Source organism: Eptesicus fuscus, chromosome 13, assembly GCF_027574615.1.
Source record: "Eptesicus fuscus isolate TK198812 chromosome 13, DD_ASM_mEF_20220401, whole genome shotgun sequence".
Lineage (NCBI taxonomy): Eukaryota > Metazoa > Chordata > Mammalia > Chiroptera > Vespertilionidae > Eptesicus > Eptesicus fuscus.
In genome coordinates, this window is record NC_072485.1 from 80254301 (window position 1) to 80273344 (window position 19044).

General features: G+C 61.0%; 1 protein-coding gene across 4 annotated transcripts; it reads right to left on the reverse strand.

Moving 5' to 3' along the window:
- Nucleotides 1-4899: 4899 nt before the first annotated feature.
- Nucleotides 4900-16947, reverse strand: RPS6KA4 (ribosomal protein S6 kinase A4). 4 transcript variants are annotated; one of them, XM_054725815.1, is made up of 17 exons: nt 16812-16947; nt 16641-16712; nt 15784-16002; nt 15578-15693; nt 14682-14789; nt 14372-14452; nt 14190-14293; nt 13922-14072; nt 10697-10861; nt 8534-8662; nt 8250-8362; nt 8066-8159; nt 7596-7769; nt 7314-7508; nt 6799-6958; nt 6484-6647; nt 4900-5686 (listed from the first exon to the last, which is right to left on the reverse strand). In XM_054725815.1, exons 1-17 carry the CDS (start codon nt 16864-16866, stop codon nt 5492-5494), a joined length of 2295 nt encoding a protein of 764 aa, XP_054581790.1. In that variant the 5' UTR covers nt 16867-16947; the 3' UTR covers nt 4900-5491. The 4 variants fall into 4 exon arrangements, with proteins under 4 accessions (XP_054581790.1, XP_054581789.1, XP_054581788.1 ...); XM_054725814.1 differs by having other exon boundaries at nt 8081-8159; nt 8250-8383; XM_054725813.1 differs by having other exon boundaries at nt 8250-8383.
- Between the last annotated feature and the right edge of the window lie 2097 nt (nt 16948-19044).

Genomic DNA, 19044 nt, shown 5'->3' on the forward strand with positions numbered 1-19044 from the left:
CCGCCCCGGCCGGGCCGCCGCCAACCCTGGGGCTGCGGGGGGACCCACCTGCGGAACCGGTCTCCGTGCGCTTCCTGCCGAGAAGCCCTCACCTTGTTCTCAGAAACCCCGAAGGAACGGCGGTCCCCGCTGAGAACTGGGGGGGCCGAGGCCCAGCCGTCTGGGTCCGAGTCTGAGTCCCACAAACCCCTGCGGTCAACAAAGTCCCACAAACCCCTGCGGTCAACAAAGTCCCACAAATCCTTGCGGCGCCTGGTCTGGCGTGGGATAAACGGGGAGAACACGGTGTTGGCCGCAGAGCTTCTGCCCTGCGCTCCGTGCCTGCCTCGGTGCGAGTGAGAGCATGCTCACACACTCCCCGCACATGCATGCACACTCCCCGCACATGCATGCACACTCCCCGCACATGCATGCACACTCCCCGCACATGCATGCACACTCACCGCACATGCATGCACACTCCCCGCACATGCTCGCACACTCCCCACACATGCATGCACACTCACCGCACATGCTCGCACACTCCCCGCACATGCATGCACACTCCCCGCACATGCTCGCACACTCCCCGCACATGCATGCACACTCCCCGCACATGCTCGCACACTCCCCGCACATGCATGCACATTCACAGCCTCTTACACACTCACCCAGCACGGCGCTCTGCTCACATGCGCGCTCCTACACATCCACACCCTCTCACTCACACCTCCATGCGCTCACACATGCATTTACTCCCATGCACCCACATTCGTGTCCTCACACACACGGGGGGGGGGGTGTTCCCACCCACACCTCCACCCCCTCCCAGCTGGTTGCTTGTTCCCAAGCTGCCCACGCCTCGCCAGGCCGGGAAAGCGGAGAGAGAGAGCGCCCGGCGCCCATCTGGTCCCCCCGCCAGGACGGGGCACGCAGGAGGCGCTGGAAGGAGGGCCCTGTGGCTGCCAGCCGCCGGGAGGGTGGGGAGGGTGCCCTCTCTCTGCCCAGACCTGGTGGCAGTCAGCAGCATACCTGGGCCAATCCTCATACCCCCGTTTCTCTTCACTTTTTAACAAGTTGCGATTTGCGGCGGCTCCCAGGGTGCAGGAGCCTGGCCGGGGCCCTGCTGCACCGCCCCTCTCCGAGGAGGGGTGTTCCGTCCCCACTTCACTGAGAGGCGGGGGGACCCAAGCCCTACCTGGGAGGGCAGTGCCAGGATTTGGACCCACTGCTGCTCCGCTCCCAGGTTCTGCTGGGCTCAGGGGTTCCTGGCCATGCCCCGCTGCCCTCACCGCACCCCTCTCCTAGGAACTCCACCTCCTCACAGATGCTCCAGCCTATCCCTGCATAAAGGAGGGAGAGAGGGGCTTTCTTCCCACCCCACCGATGGGTCACAGGCCTCCCCCACTCAGACTCCAGGCCGGGGAGAGGCCCTCGGGACCACCAGCCGCTCTGCCCGGGAAGCGAGCAGGCAGGCGAGCAAGGACACTCAGTGAGGGAGACGCATCGTTTCATTTTCAAGGAGACAGCACGCCTTGGATCTTGTCCATGCTGCCGCCAGTCAGATAAAATGATAGGATCGCTCTAAAGGGCAGTTTGATCATATATATCAAAGCCTTTTAAATGTGCTTGCGTGGGCATATCCTGTAGCTGTTAATTCCACTTGGAGGAAACGTGTCCTAAGGAAATATTTGGACAGGTGAGCAAAGGTGTAGGCCCAAGGATGTTCATGCAGCACTGTTTAAAACAGCAAGGAATCGAAAACAGTGCAAGTAGCCAAAAATAGAGAGCAGTCTAAATAAATCCTAATATATCCATACAATGCGAATGTCATTGACAAACATTCCATTTCTGAGTTTAAGACAGACTATAAAAGCTGTTTACATTTTTATGCCATTTCCATTAAAAGTCTCCATCAGTAAAGAAAAATCTGGCCCAGCTGGTATGGCTCAGTGGTTGAGCATTCGACCTATGAACCAGGAGGTCACAGTTCGATTCCCGATCAGGGCATATGCCCAGGTTGTGGGCTCGATACCCAGTGGGGGGCATGCAGGAGGCAGATGATCCATGATTCTCTCTCATTGATGTTTCCATCTCTCCCTCTCCCTTCCTCTCTGAAATCAATGAAAATATATTTTTTTAAAAAGAAAGAAAAATCTGGAAGAGAATGCATGAAATGTGAACTAACAAATTATCTATGGAGACTAATGCCCCAGATCATTAGTCAACAGAGCCAAATATCAACAGTACGACGATTGAAATTTCTTTTGAGAGCCGAAACCGGCTTCTGCGCATGGGCCACGAAGTTTCAATCGCACTGTAAGTGGGCGCCCGCACGTGGTATTTTGTGGAAGAGCCACACTCAAGGGGCCAAAGAGCCGCATGTGGCTCGTGAGCCACAGTTTGCCGACCACTGCCCCAGATGATTTTCCTTTATTTCCTTTTTGTTTTCTGATTTTTTTTCTAATGTTAACATTCTATGAAGGTGAATATTTTGAAAAGATATTGTTGTTATTATTATTACTATTATTATACTGGATTGACTACCCATAAAACATGCCTGAAAGACTGCACAAGGACTGGTCCATTGGTGCCTCAGGTAGCAAAAGGGCCAGGGTACTGGGAGGAGATTTTTCACTGTGGATTCATAGATAGATAGATAGATAGATAGATAGATAGATAGATAGATTTCAGAGAGGAAGGGAGAAGGGGAGAGAGAGAGAAACATCAATGATGAGAGAGAATCATTGATTGGCTGCCTCCTGCACGCCCCCTACTAGGGATCAAGCCTGCAACCCGAGCATGTGCCCTTAACTGGAATTGAACCCAGGACCTTTCAGTCCGCAGACCAACACCCTGAGCCAAACCAGCTAGGCCCCTGTGGATTCTTTTGTATCCTTTGACTTTGGAATCACATAAGGTTATCTTTTCACAAATATAAACTAAAATTAAATTTGGTAACCAAAAAAAGATTCAAGGAGCATCTTTGACATTTTACAAATTCCACTTTTGTGCAGCCGTAAATGTGGAAGTGAACTGTTTACATCGGAGTTACAAACTCAAATACGAGGGTCCAGGGAAATAAATGGAACAGAACTGGCGTGAGCGATAGGGAGTGGTGAGGACTGTGGCAAACTAGAAAGCAGAGGCCCTGCCTCTGTGGCCACACGTTCTGCTCCAGCGGATTAGACCATGCATAAAGACTGTCCCAGGGCTGCCAGCCCTTGCAATTTATCAATAAAAGTCCAACATCCAGAGTTTTATTTGCATTTTCTCATTGTAAAACATGTACTACCAAAAACAGTCTCTGTTAGCCAGGCACAGGTGGCCAGTTTGCAATCCCTACTGCATCACTGTGGAATATTCTCAGAGAGCCCCAGGCAACAGTGAGGCACAACTTGCCCAGAGGCGAAGGGTGGTTGTGCGGAGTACGGGCAGAAAGCGGCAGCCCGACTTCCGTTCTAACAGAAGTGAGCGAGCTTGGGAAGTGTGCAGGGTTGTCAAGCCCTCTCGGGGGCATCAGCATTTCAACAGAGGCCGGAGTCCGAGCTGCTCTCCAAGGCCATTCTAAGAGTAGAATTAGAGGCTCTTTCGGCTGCCCTGAAAGAGACAGCCTCTAGGTAAGGCTGGGCTGGTCAGAGGTCAAAGTCAAGGTGGAGCAGACTGCCAGTACCCTCCCTTCCTCCGGCCTCCCCACCCCCTGCCTCCGGCCTCCCCACCCCCTGCCTCCGGCCTCCCCACCCCCTGCCTCCGGCCTCCCGGCACCCTGCCGGTCCACACCCTGTGCAGCCTACGGCCCAGGCCACACTTGTCTCTCCCCGAAGTGACCACAGGGAGCAGAGGTGGACCACGCAGAGCTGGCTTGTTCTTCTGAGCGGCAGCCCTTCCCCACCCACCAGACTCCTCTTGGTGTCATTCCCAACCTCTGAGCCCCAGTTCCTTCGCCCCTGGAATGAGGCCCAGAACACCTGCTTACAGGTGGTTGTGACTCGTGTGGGATGAAGGATAAGGAAGTTGAGAATGAGAAACCATTTCTCATCCACCAGATTAGCATAGGTTTTAAAATGATAATACTCAGTGCTTGTGACCATATGACAGGGGCCTTTTCATGTCCTGCTTCTGAGACTATGTCAGTGGAATAGTTACCAGGGATTATTTGAAAGTCTATGTCCAAGTGTCTATCCAAGTCTGTAGGCAAATCTATAGAGACAGGACTTCGATGAGAGGGTGCCCAGGGCTGGGGTGTTGAGGGGAAATGGGGGGTGACTGCCAATGGATAGTTTCTTTGGGGGGCGGGGGGACAAAACTGTCCTAAAATTAGATTGTGGTGATGGTTGCACAGCTCGAATACCCCAAAAACCATTGAATTGACCTCTTACGTGGGTGACTAATATGGTGTATTCTAATGCACAGATGTATGTACGAACCTGCTTGTCTCCACAGCATTTACGACAGAAAGCTTTCAGCAGTGCCTCCCACTAGCCCCTGGAGCACCTGGAACCCATCTCAGGGTCAAAAGGAGACTCTTCCCACCCCCACCTCCCCGGCTGCAAAACACCAAGAAAACAGGATAAAAAGCTGACTGGGGAGCTAAGTCCTGATCACATTTGCACCTGGATCAGGCCTTGCCTGAAGCTACCCCTGGACTGAGTAATTACAAGAGCCTGAAATTCCTGTTCTTCTGAAGCAAGGTGAGGGTGGGTTTCCTATGACCTATAACCAAGAGAAGTGTAAATGTGTGTGGCAGAGCTGTCCAGGTACACACCCAACATGATCGGTCCCCACAGCCCACAGAGAGAGCCAAGGTCAAAGAAGGTATCCTCTGGCCAAGGAGGTGGGACCCAGGCCCCACTGGCTGTCAGTCTGCCTGCCCCAGGGCCTCTGCCCCACACACCCCCTCAATACCAGATGCCACAGAAACACTGGGCGGGTTTTTATTTTAATGTCAAAGGCACAGCCTCCCAGAGGAGCTGAGGCAGTGACTGTGGATGCCCGGCCGAACCCCAAGCCACCCCACCCCGCCAGGGGCAGCTGTGCCAAAGGGGAGGGGTGGGTAAGAAGGGGCCTCCCCTTCAGGGGGTCGCCTACCTCCTTCCTTAGCCCCAACAGGAGAGAAGCAGGTGACACAAAGTGAGGCAATAATGCTTCAGGGGGTCCCCCAGGCCTCTCCCTGAACCCCCCAACACAGGTCTTTGGTGGACGTAATTGCACAGACAGTTCATAAAGTGACAGCTTGGGGGCCTCGGGGAAGGCAGGGGAGAGGCCCAGCTTCTCCCAGGGGCCCCTCAGTGCTTAGAAATGGGAGGAGCCCTTCCCTGCAGGAGCAGCTCCTGAGGCGGCTCCGCAGAGCCCCCCTCCCCGGCGGCCCCCCTCCCTGCATCTCTATCCGGTAAGACATAAAAAATTCTCTGCTTATAAAAATACTCTGCTCTGTCTGGGAGTGGGGGCGGGGAGCGGAGCCCAAGAGTGGAGGCCAGGTCAAGCCCTGCGGGGAAGGGGTCACAGCGGGGGGCTAGGAGGAGGGCAGGGGGCCGTGGGCTCGGCGGGGGGCTCCCTTGGCCGCGGGGGCCCGGCCCGGGGCGGCGGGCGCCGGGGAGGCCCGGCGGGAGGCGGCGGCGCTCCGCAGCTTCAGTTTCCGCCGCTTGGCCAGCGGCGCGTTCTCCACGCTCTTCAGGAAGAAGCCTTCGCGCTTGCCCCGGTTGAAGGCCTGCGGGAACGTGGGGTGAGTCCCCGCCACGGCGGACCTCACCCTTGACCCTAGGGTCCCCCCTCCCCTTCCCGGACCCTCCCTCCCAAGCCACCTGGTCAAGGCCAACAGGCCTGGCCTCCGACCTCCAGCACCAAAGGCCAGGCCCCTAATGGCCAGAGACCAGGACTCAGCCCACCCACCGCACCGTCCAGGGCGTGGAGTCCAAGCCTCCCGAGGCCCCGCCTCCCAGGTCCGTCCACCCCACACCCACCCGCAGGCCCCGCCTCCCAGGTCCGTCCACCCCACACCCACCCGCAGGCCCCGCCTCTCCAGGTCCGTCCACCCCACACCCACCCGAGGGCCCCCCGCCTCCCAGGTCTGCCCACCCCACACCCACCCACAGGCCCCGCCTCCTCCAGGTCCGTCACCCGAGGCCCCGCCTCCCAGGTCCGTCCACCCCACACCCACCCGAGGGCCCCGCCTCCCAGGTCCGTCCACCCCACACCCACCCGCAGGCCCCGCCTCTCCAGGTCCGTCCACCCCACACCCACCCGCAGGCCCCGCCTCCCAGGTCCGTCCACCCCACACCCACCCGCAGGCCCCGCCTCCCAGGTCCGTCCACCCCACACCCACCCGCAGGCCCCGCCTCCCAGGTCCGTCCACCCCACACCCACCCGAGGGCCCCGCCTCCCAGGTCCGTCCACCCCACACCCACCCGCAGGCCCCGCCTCCCAGGTCCGTCCACCCCACACCACCCGCGGGCCCCGCCTCCCAGGTCCGTCCACCCCACACCCACCCGCGGGCCCCGCCCTTACCAAGAAGGTGGCGTTGAGACCCGAGCGCACGGCCGGCCCCGAGGACTCGAGCACGTCCGGCGTCCGGAGGGGGGGCGAGGAGCGCGCGCTGCCGTCCTGCAGCCACGAGCTGCCGCGCAGGCCCTCGAGCTTCAGCCTCTTGGCCGGGTCCACGGTCAGGAGCCCTGGAGGAGGGGTGGGAGTACTGGGTGGTGTGCGATCCTCACAGCCCCACGCCCCCCCCCCCCAACCAGGACACTGGACCAGGGGTGATCCCTATCCCAGCATGACCCGGGGCCTCCCCCTCCCCAAAGACAGCCTGGCCTGGCTCCGCACCTCGGACAAGCTCCTTGGCCTCCTCGGACACGCTCTGCCAGGCCTCGCCATCCAGGGAGAAGCGGCCCTCGCGGATCTTGCACATGATCTCGGCCGCCTGGCTCTGCCCGCCCTGGCCCGAGGCCCCCTGGAAGGGGACCTGCCCCGACAGCATCATGTACTGGGGGACGGGGTGGGGGGAGGGGGAGAGTGAGACCGGCCCAGGCTGCAGGCCCAGGAAGGCCAGGAGGCTGACCCTCTCAGCCCACCCCGGGACCATGCACCCTCTGCTGGACCATCCACTCCTAGGCCCATTAGCGATGACCCTGACCTCCAACTGGAATACTCAGATGCCCAGCCCAGCACCAGTGCGACCCCGCCTCAGTGTTAGGACAACCTCTGACCCCAGCCTCATATCAAACCTTGCCACCCCCATCAAGGTGACCCCTGCCCCTGGCGCCCTGTGGCCCTTCATCAGGAAGGCCTCTGACCTCCGACTGGGCGACCCCGAGCCCTCGCGGGACCCCGTCCCGTACCAGGATGACGCCGAGGCTCCAGAGGTCGCAGGACTCGTCGTAGCCCTGCTGCGCCAGCAGCTCGGGCGCCGCGTACTGCAGCGTGAAGCAGGGCGTCTGCATGGGCCCCGCGGGGCTCTGCGGGCGCAGCCGCGCGAACCCGAAGTCGATGATCTTCACCGGGGCTCCGGGCGTGTCGTCGGCGTACAGGATGTTCTGTGACGGGGCGGAGGCCGTCAGGGACCGGGCCGCCGCGCCACCACCCCCACCCGCACCACCCCGCTGCCGAGGTTCGGCGCCCACCTCGGGCTTGAGGTCGCGGTGCACCACGCCCGCCTCCTCGTGCATGAAGCTCACGGCGGACACCAGGCTCCGCAGGATCTGGCTCGCCTCGGACTCGCTGAAGTGCCGCTTCTTGCGGATGTGCTCCAGCAGCTCCCCGCCCCGCAGCAGCTCCAGGACCAGGTACGTGTGCAGCTGCAGCGGCGGGTGCCCGGTCACCTGGGACCCACCCGGCAGCCCCACGGCCCGGCCCCGCCCCCAGCCCGTGAGAACCACCCCTCCTGCCTCCCAGGCCCCCGCCCCGTGGCCCCCCTAACCCTGCCCCCCTGCACACCCTCCTCACATGTCATTCCCTAGGCCGTCCCTAGCTCGGCTTCCAGTCCTCCAGGCCTCCTCCCCTCAAGCCCTCCCAGGCCCCCGGCCCCGCCCCCGGCCCCGCCTCCGCCCCGCCCTCCCCCGCCGCCTCCTGCATCCCCGCCCGAAGGCACCACCTGGTCCTGATGCACCTCGTGCAGCTTCACCACGTTGGGGTGCGACTGGCACAGCCGCAGGGCGGCCACTTCGCGCTGCGTGTTCGCCTCCAGCCTGCGGCGGGCAGACGGGTCAGGACGGACGGCCTGGGGCCCCGCCCTCCCGGACCCGGTTCCGCGGCCCACCCGCCCCAGGCCGGCCCACCTGCGGCTGAGGATCTTGACGGCGAACTCCTGGCCGCCCTGGCGCTGGCGGCAGCGGCGACACACGGAGAAGCTGCCCTGGCCCAGCGCGGGCTCCCGCAGGTCCAGCTCGTACTGCTGGAAGAAGGGCGAGTCCTGGGGGCACAGGGGCGCGTCAGAGGGCCTGCCTGGGCGCCTGGAGGCCGCACCCCATCTCTCAGAGGTCCCGGATTTCACACCTTGGGCGCGCCTGGCAGAGCCAGGTCCGGAATCCCCGGCCCAGATTCCCCGGGATCCCCTCCCTACCTGCATCATGGCGCTGCGGGCCACGGCTGCCCTGCCCGGCCGGTCTCCGGTGCCGGGTGCTCCCAGCACGTCAGTCATCACAGCGTTGTTGTGGTCAAACAGGATGGACGGGGCCACGAAGGAGTATCCCTGGATGGGGAGAAAGGCGGGTCAGGGGCGGATGGGTATGGGGGGCTGGAGGTGTGGGGGGGGGGGCGGGAGGAGGGCAGGGAGAGGAAGACCCCAGACCAGAGGTGGGGGGGGTTGCTTTTGCATCCTGACACAGCAGGATGTGTGGACATTTTATTCCAACTTGTTCTATGATCACTTGGGGTTTGTCTGCCCCCCACCAGTCTGTGACTCCACCTTTCTCATTACAGTAACCCAATCCTCTGTGCCCCCCCCTCCCCACTTAAATCTTAGAGCAGTGGTCGGCAATCCGCGGCTCGCGAGCCACATGCGGCTCTTTGGCCCCTTGAGTGTTCTAACGCCACTTCTTCAAAATAGCCCAGGCCGAAAACCGACTTCTGCGCATGGGCCACGAAGTTTCAATCGCACTGTATGTGCGCGCCCGCACGTGGTATTTTGTGGAAGAGCCACACTCAAGGGGCCAAAGAACCGCATGTGGCTCGCGAGTCGCGGTTTGCCGACCACTGTCTTAGAGGATGTGGGCCCGGGATTGCTGGGGACAACCTGAGACTCTAAGGATGAAGTGCCTGTGCCGAAAAGGAGACCCACGAGGCAGAGATTCCTCGTGATGGAGGCTCAGCGCCTGGATGCAGCCTTGAAGGCGTCACCTGGCACAAGGCAGTGGCCCAAAGCGGCCGGGCAATGCATGAAAGGACTGTGGCCTGGCCTCACGCCTGTTTAACTTATGAAAATTCAACTGTGTCCACTGAGGACGAAAATCTTTATTCCTTCCTTTCAAGTCAAACGTTGCCTCCTCTGCAAGGAGGGAGCTCGGAGGCAATGTCAAGAGAAACCAGAGTTACCACGTTGCCTTTCCTAAGGACCACGTCCTGCCAATTCAAGGGACGTGCAGGCCCCTGTGCGCTAGCCTGCAAGCTCCACGTGGGTGGGACCATTTCCTGTTAGGTTCATCCCCAGTGCCCGGATCGGTGCCCGGCACATTGTAGGCACTCAGCACATATTTCTGAGTCATGAAATGAATGAATGAATGAGTGAATGAATGAGTGAATGAATGAGAGCAACCATCCATTCGCAAGAAGAACTTTCTCAGAACTCTGAGACAATGGATCGAGAGACGCTCAAGCAGAGAGCTGTCACTCATGAGAGCTTCCAGAGGACACTGACCCATCCACAGCTGACACTGGCCTATTCTTATTTAATAGACGTAGACCAGGCCCTACAGCCAGGCCCCACCCCGGGCACGGGGACGTGGAAATTAAACAACAGTTCCCGCCTCCAGGAGCGCCACACCAGGGGAGGCAGTCTCGGTTGGGCTGCCGGGACACAACCTGACAAAGTGCTCAGAGGTGCTGTCTGCAGGGGACTGTGCACAGGCAAGGGCAGCCGGGGCCCTGGGAGTGGGGGAGCCCCCCCCCGGGGCAGCACTGGCCACCGTGGCTAGAAAGGTCCGCGGGAGCCTGCCAGGTGAGCGACAGTGGGGCGGGCACTCCAGGTGGAGGGAACTGCGTGTGCCAGGGTGCAGGGGTGTGTTGGGGAACCTGACAGCCCACTGCTGCTAAAGCACCAAGTGGGACGATAGCGAGCGCTGAGGCTCGGTCAGAGCAGGGACCGCACCGTGCAGGGGGCTTGGAACCCCGAGCAAAGGAGTTTAGCCTTGTCTAACGGGCCTAAGCTGCTAAAACTAGGTGGAGGGGGTCCGTGCCCCCAGGAATGTGATACGGTATGCCAATGGGCATACAAGCCACGCGATAAATATGGCATCTCTTCCTAGGTGTCTACTTAAGCAAGTGGATAATTTAAAACAATATTTTTATGTACCAATAAAGAGTTATGATGGAGTAAAAGGAAAATTAATGTGGAATTTAAAGATAAACCATGAAGTTCAAAGACGTGTCCTGCCATGGTGATCTCCATGACTGACAACTCCCGGTCCCCACAAGCAGAGAGGCCTGGGGGGCGATGCTGAGTCCTGATCAGCACGGGGCTTATGCAGTGCCCACGCGTCAGCCAGGGCCCGGGCTGGCTCTCACTCACCTGGAAGACGCGCGAGTCCCCCGATGGGGGGCTGCCCGCAGGGGAGTAGACAGGCTCCAGCCGAGTAAACTCTTCTGCGAAGTTGCTCACATCCAGCTCCGAGCGGATCTGGGGTCGGAATGGAGCTGGAATCTTTCTGGCAGCCAGAGCGGCCCAATCCAGACCCTGGGAAGAGGAAATGAGAGACTGAGGGTCAAAGGGCAGGAAGGGGGAACCCTCTCCGCTCAGCTCCTCAGTGAAATAACGGGCGGCCTTGCATTGGGGGGGCGGGTGGGGGTGTTCTTCTTGCCTCCCCGGCTTCTATTTCCCTCCCTTTGATGCCTTGGAGAATCGCCCTCCACCACACTCAGTCAGCTCTGGGACTTTGGACAGAAGTGGCTTGCAAAACAAATATCTTCCCCCTATCACACTTAAATCTTAGAGGACATAGGCCTGGAGTTGCTGGGAACAGCCTCGGGGTCTGATGCTGAAGTCCCTGCGCAACCACGAGACAAAGAGATTCCTAACGATGTAGGTTCAGCACCTGGATGCAGCCCTGCCTGAAGCCAGCACACTTTTCCTTCAACTTTTCTCTCACGGAAGCTAAAACATGCCCTTTTATACGTAAGCTCGTGCGGCAGAGCCCGTTCATCACCTGCCCAACATTCCTTTTCCCTGTCTTCCTGGGCCCCATGGCCCCAATTTAATTCCAGGAAGCAAGGAGCAAACCAAGACAATCTTTTACAAACTTCCTTATAGTCAGGAGCGACCAATGACTTGCAAGCAAATATGGTGAGGCAGGAATCCAGGCAGAGCTCCTCCAGAGAAGGGTGGACAGTTGGCAAATGCCCTTTTGGCCCTTCCCCTCCTCCTCCCTGCTTCCGGCCGGGACATCAGCCTGGATGGCAAGTGCTCAGCAGTCACGTTGGACCATGAAGCAAACCTGGGGATGGAGGCTCCATGCTAACAATGGAGGGGCATTAAAAAAATAAAAATAAAAAAAGCTTGGATCCAGGAAGACGCCATAGCAGCTCTGGCCTGCCGCCCTCTAGATTTCTTCTACGTAAGAAAATAAAGAAGTAAATAGCCCTCGATCTTGTGTAGACCACTGGGCATTTAGACCACTGTTAGCACTGAACTCTACTCCACGGATATCACCATTTCTGAGTTGGACTTTTTGTCACTTGAAGCCAAGAAGCCTGACCTAGACTTGAAGGCCCCAGTTCTGCCACCAGAGACCTCAGCATTGCTAGCACCGAAGAGGCTGTCTTGAGAGAAGGGGGAGTGAGGAGAACACCCCTTCTGAGCATCAAGCCTCCAAGACAATTGGGGTCTCTCTGGTATGGCTACTGGTCAGCCCAGTCCCAGCACCCAGGGCCCAGCATGCACTCAGGGTGGGTTGAGGAATTCCCTTAAGGAAACTGACTGGCTCGGCCGCTTCCCCTGCAAAGCGGCGCCTTCGCTGCAGACCTAGATTCCGGTCTGAGGAAGCATCTCCCAGGGCCCTTCTGGGCGGGTACTTGCAGGGAAGACGCAAGGAGATGACACTCGTAAAAGGGTGCTGAGTGCCTGCCCCCCCAACAAATGCCCGCAAATGGGTGCTTTTGTCACGTCAGACAAGTGGCAAATCTGATGCCCACATGTAAACGAAGGAGCAAGGGCCTTCACGTCACCCTGACGGAGGTTTGAATCTGAGCTCCACCACTTCCGGGCTGGGTGATCTTGGGCAAATTACTTAACCTCTCTGAACCTCAGTTTTCTCGTCTATAAAGAGGGGAATGGTGTCTCAGTGGTTGAGCATCAATCCATGAGCCAGGAGGTCACAGTTCAATTCCAAGTCAGGGCACATGCCCAGGTGGCAGACTCCGTCCCCAGTAGGGGGCATGCAGGAGGCAGCCAATCGATAATTCTCTCTCATCATCGATATTTCTCTCTCTCTCTCCCTCTCCCTACCTCTCTCTCTGAAATCAATAAAAACATATTAAAAAGATGAGAATAAAGAGGACGGTTCTGAGGGTTACGTGAAGTAATGCAAGCGAAGGGCTGATGCAGGGTTGCACGAGGCCTGGTTGGAAAGTTTGTAAGGAGGGAATTCTGAAAAGGGGAGTTGGCTGAGGCCGCCCCTCACTGTTCCTTGACCTTTCCAAACAAGTCTGTGCACGTGTGGACCCTCGGGTGTTCATCGGAATCTTTACGCTTCATCTCTAGGTGTCCTTGCTTAAAGGACACTGCAGACACATGTGTCCTCCCAGGATTACTTCCCCTGCTGATTGTACCTAAAAGATAAACTTTATCCCAAACTGCTGTCACAATAAGAGCCTGAAGCGGCAGGCGACCAAGGCTGTTGGGTTCCTACAGCCAGGCAGTCCCTTAGCCCTCTCTTTCACAGCAAACCTGTGTCAGCGTAATCATTCATCCGTCGCTCAGGGTTGCTGGTCAGCCCCGGCAGGCTGACACACAGTAGGTGTGCACTGTTACAGGATCCTGCTAGGCACGGACACTGGCCACGCAGAGCACCGTGGAGACAAATTCCCTCTGCTCTGCACTCTAACCTGAGTATGCTCCTAGCAAGTGAATAAAACCCACACGACTAACTGACCGTCCATCTAAGTGCAGGCGCACGGACTGTACAGGGACAGAGAACAAAACGCATGGGTGGGTGCTGACAGCCACAGTGTGGCCTTTCGTGCTGATTTGGGCTGACAGGAGGCGTGGGGTCTGTGACCGGATCCACACGTTCACTGTACGATCCTGGGTGGGTCCCATGAAAGGACTGGCGAGCCCATCCCCAAGTCCCTGGCAGTCCTGACAGCCGATGAACCTAGAATTCTTTCCCCCAGGATCACACATCTCCTGAGTTTCGCTAGAGATGGGTGGGAAGATAAGCCTGCTTCCCTGACCTGGAGATTTTTTTCTTTTTTAAAAAAATTAATATATTTTTACTGATTTCAGAGAGGAAAGGAGAGGGAGAGAAACATCAATGATGAGAATCATTGATTGGCTGCCTCCTGCACGCCCCCTACTGGGGATTGAGTGTGCAACCGGGGCATGTGCCCTGACGGGGAATCGAACCATGATCTCCTGGTTCATAGGTCCACGCTCAACCACTGAGCCACACCAGCCGGGCGGGATTCTTCTAAATCAAGTGAAACTGGCCAGTCTCCGACATCCCTCCAGTGTCCCCGAGCCCAGAGCTGCAGCCGGGCTCCGTGTGTGCAGAGAGGTGGGGGCAGCTCGGCAGCTCACCTGGAAGAAACGGTGGCTCTTGACTTCCTGTGCCCCCTGGGGCCCCGCACCCAGCCGCTTCCTGGGGTCCTTGCAAAGCAGCCGCTGCAGCAGGTCCTGCGCCACTGGCCCGATCCGAGAGGGGAAGGGAGGGGAGCACTTCAGGATCCGTCTGGGAGGATTTGGGGGGCGTCAGGGGCAGCGAGCCCCGCCCACAGCCCCGCTCCGCCGCCTCGGCTGCCCCCTCCCCCCGCACCCGGCCCCACTCACTGCACCCGGCCCCACTCACCGGGACACCTCCGCCTGCGTGTTCCTCTCGCCCTCCAGCGTGAAGGGCGAGGCCCCCGTCAGCAGCTCAAAGACCAGGATGCCCAGGCTCCACCAGTCCACAGCCTGCGGGGCGGCCAAGGTGAGGGCCCGCGGCCACGCCAGCCTCCCCCGCCACCACCCCCCACTCCCCTGCCGACCCACCTTGCCATGCCCCGACTTGCTGCGGATGATTTCGGGGGCCATGTACTCGATGGTGCCGCAGAAGGAGAAGGTCCGCTCTTTCTGGGAGGGCGAGAGGACCCATGTGGGACACCCAGCAACTCCCAAGGCTCCGCGTAGGACTCGTGAGACGTGAGTGTGAGGGTTGGAGCCGTGGCAGCTTCCTGAGCACAGGGCGCGGGGCTGTCTCCCTCTGCGCCCCCAGAAACGCAGAGCCAGCCGGGAGCGGGCGCAGGGAGGAGATGCGGGCCTGGGGTGCCTGGGGTGCAGGAGGCGGGGTGCCTGCACTCACCTCCTCCGTCAGGAACTCCTTGCTCAGCCCGAAGTCTGTGAGCACGACGTGGCCCTCGGAGTCCAGCAGCACGTTCTCCAGCTTCAGGTCCCGGTATATGATGCCCAGCTGCAGGGGCAGGAGGGGCACTGAGCCTCCTCCCACCCCCCCCCCCCCACCCCCCCACCCCCTCCCCCTCACACACACACAGGTCGCTGCTCAGGAGACGGGGATCTCCAGGGCAGGAGTGGGCCGGGGGGGACGAGTCACTGGACCGAACAGGCCATTTAAGAGGCAAAAACAGCCCTAACCAGTTTGGCTCAGTGGATAGAGCGTCGGCCTGCGGACTGAAGGGTCCCAGGTTCGATTCCGGTCAAGGGCACGTACCTTGGTTGCGGGCACATCCCCAGTAGGAGGTGTGCAGGAGGCAGCTGATCGATGTTTCTCTCTCATCAATATTTCTAACTCTCTATCCCTCTCCCTTCCTCTCTGTAAAAAAAATCAATAAAATATATATATATAAAAAAAAAAGAGGCAAAAACAAGGAAGGAGGATCCCATGGGGGGCTCCCGGGGAGCAGACCCCGAGGTCCCAGAGGCAGGAAAGCTGTGTGAAGAGCCCCGTTTCAAACGGCTTCGGAAGCCGAGGCACAAGTCTCGGTTTGAGGAAGTTCTGCGAACGCGGCCCCAGAAGGCAACCCCGAGTTCCCTGTGAGAGGAAAGCCCCTTGGAGGTGCCAGGGGAGACCCCGCCAGGTGGGCTGTGGCCTTCCCTCCAGGAGGCCAGGGCAGCAGCTCGGGTCCCCAGCACCCCCAGGAGGCCCAGGGGGAGAGAGCCCGGAGGCTGTCCTGCTTGGGGGCCCTTTAGAAGGCCCGGACCACTGCCATGGCCACCGGCACGGGGCAGGGCCTCACCCACCTTGTGCAGGTGTTCAAGCGCCAGCACGATCTCGCCCGCGTACACGCGCACCTCAGCCTCCTTGAAGTGCTGGCGCTGGTAGAGGTGGGTGAACATCTCGCCCCCGTTCACATAGTCTGGGGGGTAGAGCGGAGGTTGGGGAGCAGCCCCCACGAGTGGCCCCAGCTCCTTCCTGGCCCCCGGGGTCGGCAGGTGCCTGCCCTCACCCAGGATGAGGTGGAGCTTGGCGTCCGTCTGGAAGGCGTAGTGCAGCGTGACCAGGAAAGGGGCCTGGCGCACCAGCTCCAGCACCGAGCGCTCCGTGCGCGTGTGCTCCCGCGTCTTGGCGCGCTGCACCAGCGCGGCCTTGCGCAGCACCTTCATGGCGTACAGCTTCCCTGAGTCGTGCCCGCCCGCCTTCCGCACCAGGAACACCTTCCCGTAGGCTGTGGAGCAGGGAGTGGGCAGGGGGAGGCTGTGAGCAGAAGGGTGGCACAGACTGGTGGATGTGGGAAGGATGCCAACCCAGAAGGGTGTGCAAACGGGAGGAAAGAGCTGGGTGAGCGGAAGGGAGAGGTGTGCACAGCACCAGGAGGGTGCTCGGCAGAGCCAGGGAGGGGGTGTGCAAGCCAGCGGGGGGCGTGCAACTCCAGGAGGCCTGCAGAGCCAGGTGGGGGCGGGGCATGTGCAAACCTGGGGACGATCAGGCTGATTTGAGAGGATGCACATCCCAGGAGGAGGCAGAGGTGCACGCGGACAGGGAAGGGATGTGCCACCCTGAGCTGGGAGTTTGCGGAGCGGGGAGCGGGCACCGCACGCAGCCAGGAGAGGAGCTCTGCTCACCCTCGGGAGGGCGGCGGGCACCCGAGGGTGTTGACACATTCGGGAGGCCTTGCAGGGAGGAGAGGCCCTGAGAGTGGGATGCAAACCCTGGCACCGCAGGGCGGGGCGGGCAGGCGGCTGTGCCAGGAAAGGGTGGGGGGCATAGCCGGTCGCCTGGCCCAGGCCCAGGCGGGTGCGCCCAGGGGGGAGGCCCAGGGCGCCGTCCCCCGGGGACATCTGCCCGGCGGGCGGGGGTCCTCACCTCCCGTGCCCAGCACCTTCAGCAGCTCGAAGTTCTCCACGCTCACCTTCTCCTCGTGCCCGGTCAGGTTGGCTGTGGGCACAGGGGGCGAATGAGCCCCGCCGGTGCATGACCCCTCCCCGGCCCCGGCAGCCATCGCCCCTCCCCGTTGGCCCGGCCGCCCGGCCCCACCTTCCGTGATCCGCAGCTCCACGGCGCAGCCCTCGTCCTCGTCCTCGTCCCCCATGGCGGGCGGGTCGCTGGGCCCCGCGCTGCTCGGCTCCGGGCGGGCTCCGGGCGCCGGTTACATGGCGGCTGGGGCCGGGGCGGCGCTTCCTGGTGCCGCCTCCGGGTCGGGTCGGGCGCCGGCGCCGCCTCCCCGCTCCGCCCCGCGCGGCCTGACTCAGGCGCTGGAACGTGACGGCGCGGCGAGTGGGCGGCGATGGGCGGGCGGCGGGCTGCGCACTCCCTGACCGCACGCGACCCTGCAGGGGACCTTGGGACACCGCGGGGGCGCCAGGCCCGGGTCCGAGGATAACCTGGGGCCCCAGCCGGGCAGGCCCTCCCAGGCAGGTGTCTGCGCCGGGGGTCTGATGCCGGATGCGGCCAGGGGTGCTGACACGGAGGAGCCTGTGCCTCTAGGGGGGCCCCCAGGAGCTTGGGAGCCTTCCCCTGGGCGCCCGCCTCAGGGCAGCCCAGCACTCACTCTCAGCCACCGGTGAAGACGGGAGGTTTCATCAAGTTCCGCGCCCCATCGCTCCTGAAGGCTGCAGATGGGAGGGGTCTGCAGGTCCCCTGGACAGATGAGCCAGCGGCCTGAGCCACAGGCTGCCCCGGTCCAGCTGCTGCCAGCCAGCACCCAGCACCCCTCAGTGTGGCCACCGCTGGGTGCTGGGCAGCCCGAGAGGGTGTTTGGGTCCCGGGAGCCACACAGCCCCGCTGAGACCCTCTCCCCTGGGCACTTGCCTTTGGGGCCGGGGGGGAGAGGGCGTGGTGTCTAGGAGCTCAGGTGCCCTGAGAACCAAAGCGGGGTCTCTGGGCTCCCCCTTCGCAGGGAGCACGTACAGCGGGTGCTGAGAGAGCGGGAGCCAGGCCCCACCATGGCAGGGAGAGGTGAGGGAGTCTATGGCTGGTCTGTAGAGGGACCTCAGGCCTCAGCACCCTTCACAGCCCGCCCACGCCTGGCAGCGCCCAGCAGAGCTTAGAGCAGGCCTCAAAGAGGGGTGTCAGCCCTAGCCAGGTAGCTCAGTGGGTTAGAGCATCATCCTGATACGCCAAGGTTGTGGGTCCGATCCCTGGTCAGGGCACATGCAACCAATGAATGCATATACAAGTGGCACAACAATCCATGTTTCTTCTCTCTCTCAAATCAATAATTTTTTTTTCATTTTTATTTTTTTTTAAAGGCATGTGAGAGCCACACAGGGGTGGCCTCCTCTCACCATCAGGCCCAGAGCCCTGGCCCACTGCCCTCCAGAGCCTCTTCGCTCCAGATAACTGACAGGAGCCACCCACAGGGCGGGAGGGGGGGGTGTCAGCCATCAAACTCCCTCCTTGACGCTATGGGAGGGGCTTCCAGCTTCCAGCCAGAGGCCAGGGGCCCACCCCCACCAGCAGCCTCTGAAGCTGGAGCTAAGAGGGGGCAGGCAGAGTGGTAGGTTATGCCCAAGGCGCCTGAGGAGGCTACCCCTCCCAGCTCCGCCTGCCCCCGCCCCCGCCCCTTCAGGCTGCCTCACCTCCATCTGGGCAGCCCCGCCCTACCCTGGGCAGCCCCAGGTGCCTGACTCACGTCCTGCCACCAGCCTAATCACCCTCTTCCTGGATGTCACCCTAGATGCCTGTGTCCACACTCCTTGTACCTCCACCACAGCCCAGCACTAGGTGACACTCCAGGCTGGGAGCTCCCTGGGGAGGGAGGAGAGGGTGGGGGAACTTCGAGCTGCTGAAGGTGCTGGGCACGGGAGGTGAGGACCCCCGTACGACCCGACCGGGAGGCGGCACCAGGAAGCGCCGCCCACCCTCAGAACTTCGAGCTGCTGAAGGTGCTGGGCACGGGAGGTGAGGACCCCCGCCCGCCCAAGTGGGGGAGGGGGGAGACAGAAAAAAGTGAAAGGAGAGAAGAGGATGCCAGGGAGGGCAGGGCGGGTCCTCTGGCGTTTACCACCCCCACCCGAGCCCACTCCCCACCTTTTAAGCAAAGGCTGAGCCCAGACCCGGGCCCCACCCACTGCAGGCCACCCAGGCTCCTCCCCCTCCCCACCCCCTTGGGAGACCCATGTAAGCCCAACTGGCCCCTCCTCTGAGGAAAGCCCTTTGCTTCGGGTGCCAGGCAGGAAGCCAGTGGCCACAGCCCCCACCAGCGAGGACTCGGGGCTGCAGGGGCCCCCGGCACCTCGAGGCTCAGGATGCAGCCAGTGGACACAGC

Excerpts from the sequence above, each read along its gene's own strand:
- RPS6KA4 (XM_054725813.1), bottom strand. The coding sequence starts at position 16,866 with ATGGGGGACGAGGACGAGGACGAGGGCTGCGCCGTGGAGCTGCGGATC. Across the intron at positions 7,509-7,595 it reads ACCGCGACCTCAAGCCCGAG|AACATCCTGTACGCCGACGA; the intron begins GTGGGCGCCGAA and ends GCCCCGTCACAG. Across the intron at positions 6,648-6,798 it reads GGCCAAGGAGCTTGTCCGAG|GGCTCCTGACCGTGGACCCG; the intron begins GTGCGGAGCCAG and ends CCCCTCCTCCAG.